At 46.4% G+C, this 3,367-nt stretch overlaps 1 protein-coding gene across 1 annotated transcript; it reads right to left on the bottom strand.

Moving 5' to 3' along the window:
- Positions 1-703: 703 nt before the first annotated feature.
- On the bottom strand, positions 704-3,003 carry LOC121603607 (luciferin 4-monooxygenase-like). Its single transcript, XM_041932597.1, has 3 exons — positions 2,548-3,003; positions 2,249-2,456; positions 704-2,163 (listed from the first exon to the last, which is right to left on the bottom strand). Exons 1-3 carry the CDS (start codon positions 2,674-2,676, stop codon positions 866-868), a joined length of 1,635 nt encoding a protein of 544 aa, XP_041788531.1. The 5' UTR covers positions 2,677-3,003; the 3' UTR covers positions 704-865.
- Positions 3,004-3,367: the final 364 nt, after the last annotated feature.

Consider the following 3,367-nt stretch of genomic DNA (forward strand, 5'->3'; position numbering starts at 1 on the left):
AGGAAGATAATAACCTCAAGCGTTACAATTTGTTGGGCGAAGCTACAAGGTTGATAAAAAAATGATCAAATAATAATAATAATAATGATTTCCGCTTATTTTATTGAAGGACTGGCATGCGTCGGTACAGAAAACTTCTCATTTTTTAATATAACCCAACTCCTTTCAAAATTTAACCATTCCTTTGACCTATTCAATATCACGCAAAAGGATAAATCCTTGCGGGGAGACGGTTTATATGACGCTTGAACCCTTGGCGGGCATATTATTTAGTCGTAAAAGTTGACGACTGTACCACGGAATCGCCCTTCCGTTCCATACAGTATAAAAATGCCTCTTTAACATTAAAGGGTCTCACTGACCAACTCAACATCATAAGCTTCATTTGCAATTCATAGAATCGCGTTTCAACATATCGAAGTGTGTTCCGAATGTAGTTCCTTACACACATAAGTTGAATATTTAGATTACTTTTGTTATTGTTATCTTAAAACTACTTTTGCCCGAACCGAACACACTGCAGTAACGGATCAGAATCGCTTATGCTTTCTTACACGTACTGAACATAGTTGCACCTTGCAGGTCGACCCGAACATCTCCTGGTCACTTACAGATGGCTCTGATCCGGTAGGTGTGGGTCGATCCGCACATTATAAGTTTGTACCACGTAATCGGAAAGATGTGCAGGATTTACTATTCACCATTAGACCACCCATTATTACTTTATTTCTTATTTTTCAATACTTCATTCTTATACTTGACATTGTTATGAAGTATTCACATTCTTCAAAAACTTAATACACCACCCAATTTTTTTTTTTATTATTTCCTTACCACGACTAGACTGACTGTCAATAATCACTGCTTACAACTTTGATTTAGTATTTTTAACCAGGTCCCTTAGCTCACGGCGCAATATTTTACCGCTCGCAGTCTTTGGAATTTGCTCGATAAACCGAACGCCACCGTACAAGCGCTTCTGCTCCGACACCTTGCTCGCGACAAAGTCCTTCACCTCCTGCTCCGTCAGCTGCTCGCCATGCTCTTTCACAACGAACGCTAGTGGAAGCTCGCCAGCACGCTCGTCCGGTACGCCGATAACAGCCGCATCACTTACCTTCGGATGTTCGAGCAGTATCGCTTCCAGCTCGGCCGGCGGTACCTGGAAGCCCTTGTACTTGATCAGCTCCTTGATCCGGTCCACGATGAAAAACTCGTGATCATCATCGTAGTACGCAATATCTCCCGTGTGCAGCCAACCGTCAGCATCGATGGCCTGCTCCTTGCCCACATATCCTTTCATGATCAATGAGCCCTTAAAGCACAGCTCACCCCGCTGGTTCGGTCCGAGCGCACGGCCCGTCTCCGGGTCAATCACCTTCACCCACTGACCCATGCGCACCTTTCCCACGCTGCCCGCTTTGTTCTCGAATCCGTCCTGCATCAACACACCGAGCGTGGTTTCACTCATGCCGTACCCTTGCCGAATGAAAGCTACACCCAGTCGCTCCCGCACCTGATCCTCGATCTCCTTGCTCAAAGGAGCCGCGCCACAGAACAGCGTCATCAGCGAGGAGAGATCGTAGTTGTCCACCATGGGATGTTTGGCCAGAAAGACCATCAGCGGAGGTACGAGTGTCATTAGATTTACGCGATACTTTTCAATACAGCTAAGAAACAGGTGTGGATCGAACCGCGGCATCACCACACACCGGCAATTGTTGGTAACCATATTCAGCAGCCCGACACCGGCGACGACGTGGAACAGAGGAGTCACTGCTAGCGCCACCAGCTGATCGGGTAGCTCCAGCAGCTTAGCCGACTCCTTCGAGTGTGCGATCGTAGCAATGATGCTCTGATGCGTCAACTCAACTCCCTTAGGTAGGCCTGTGGTTCCGGACGACAATACGATTAGTGCCACCTGTCCGGCCTTGTTGACTGGCTGCGGTCGGTAGACATTTAAATCCAACGGTCCATTGTCGAGCAGACTGGCGAACGGGATCAGCTCCGGATGTTGTCTAGCGTCCGGAAGTTCGCCACACAGCACAACGCGCGGCTTTGGTCCCTGTATTCCACGGAGCGTGTGCATCAGCTTTTGAAGCACATCGGGCGATATGAAGATAAGCTTTGGGTTCGCCAGTCCTATCGCGTGCCTTAGCTCCCCTACGAGAAAGTGTTAATTTTCTTATCGATTCAACCCACTGCCGATAAGCGAATGCAACAGCGCCTTATATTACCGACTTCTCACCTTCGACATAGGCCGGATTGAGCAGTGCCAGCGGAGCACCGACGAATATGCTACCAAACATCGTGATGCAATACTCCAGGCTGTTCTGGCTGAAGATGGCCACATTGTCCGTCCGCTTGATGCCTAGCTTCGCAAGTCCAATGGCAAGCCGCGCAGATCGCTCTAAGATTTGGCTGTAGCTCAGTTCTTCCAGCGTAACCGGATCTATCTACGAAGATGTTACAAAGAGGTATGAAAAAAGAGCAAATTCCAGATTAGAGCACGCGATGGTATACGTGTTGACACGTTGTTGACAATACCAAACCAATATTCGTCGGGCGGAGCTTCAACTCTGCAACTATCACCTCTCCGAGCGACCCATAGCGGTCCAGGTCAGTTGGGTCGGGTCCACCGTACAACACGAACTGGTCGTCCTCTTTGGTATGCATTTTCGCTATCGGAACACAAACGTTTCACTCAGTGCACGCGATGCGGAAGGTGACCAAAACCACACGGAAAAAAACAAAACACACACATACACCAAAGCTCCAAATCGATTGGCCGCCCTTTGGACTGGACTGGGGCACACGGTTAAATTCCACGAGTGAGCTGAGGGGTGCGATAGGGCAGCAAAAACGAGCAAAACAAATAATCGCTCAACCGTCAGCTGCTATGTGCGGTGCGTGGCGTCGAAAACCGGTTTCGAACGCGCGAACGTTGCGTGACGAATGACGCCGGCAGCACCTGCGCACGCCGCGGTTAAGACGCGTCAGCTAACTGACCAGCAAATACGTAATAGTATTGGTGAGGGTTGAAATTTCTTCACTATGGGATTTTACGTAAATTGAAATTCAGAATTAAATTTAGGTAAAATAGGGAATCACTTTATAATAAAACATAAAAGTCATACACATAATAAAAAATAATGGTCATACAAATAATAAAATTTAAATTATTTTAAAATATCCTAACATTGCTTTGATTAAATGCAACATAATGATTAACTCTGAAAAATTATTGCTATTTTACAACAATCAGCTTTTTATCAAAGTTCAGAAACTTCAAAGATAAATTAAAAACTAAACGATACTATTGGCGGTCATGCCACAATAATCCTGATATCCAGCCAAAGCATGGACT

Source organism: Anopheles merus, chromosome 2R, assembly GCF_017562075.2.
Source record: "Anopheles merus strain MAF chromosome 2R, AmerM5.1, whole genome shotgun sequence".
Taxonomy (NCBI): domain Eukaryota; kingdom Metazoa; phylum Arthropoda; class Insecta; order Diptera; family Culicidae; genus Anopheles; species Anopheles merus.

Coding starts and splice junctions, on each gene's coding strand:
- LOC121603607 (XM_041932597.1), bottom strand. CDS start 2,676: ATGCATACCAAAGAGGACGACCAGTTCGTGTTGTACGGTGGACCCGAC. Junction 2,457..2,547: donor GCCCGACGAATATTGGTTTG/GTATTGTCAACA, acceptor ACATCTTCGTAG/ATAGATCCGGTTACGCTGGA. Junction 2,164..2,248: donor CAATCCGGCCTATGTCGAAG/GTGAGAAGTCGG, acceptor ACTTTCTCGTAG/GGGAGCTAAGGCACGCGATA.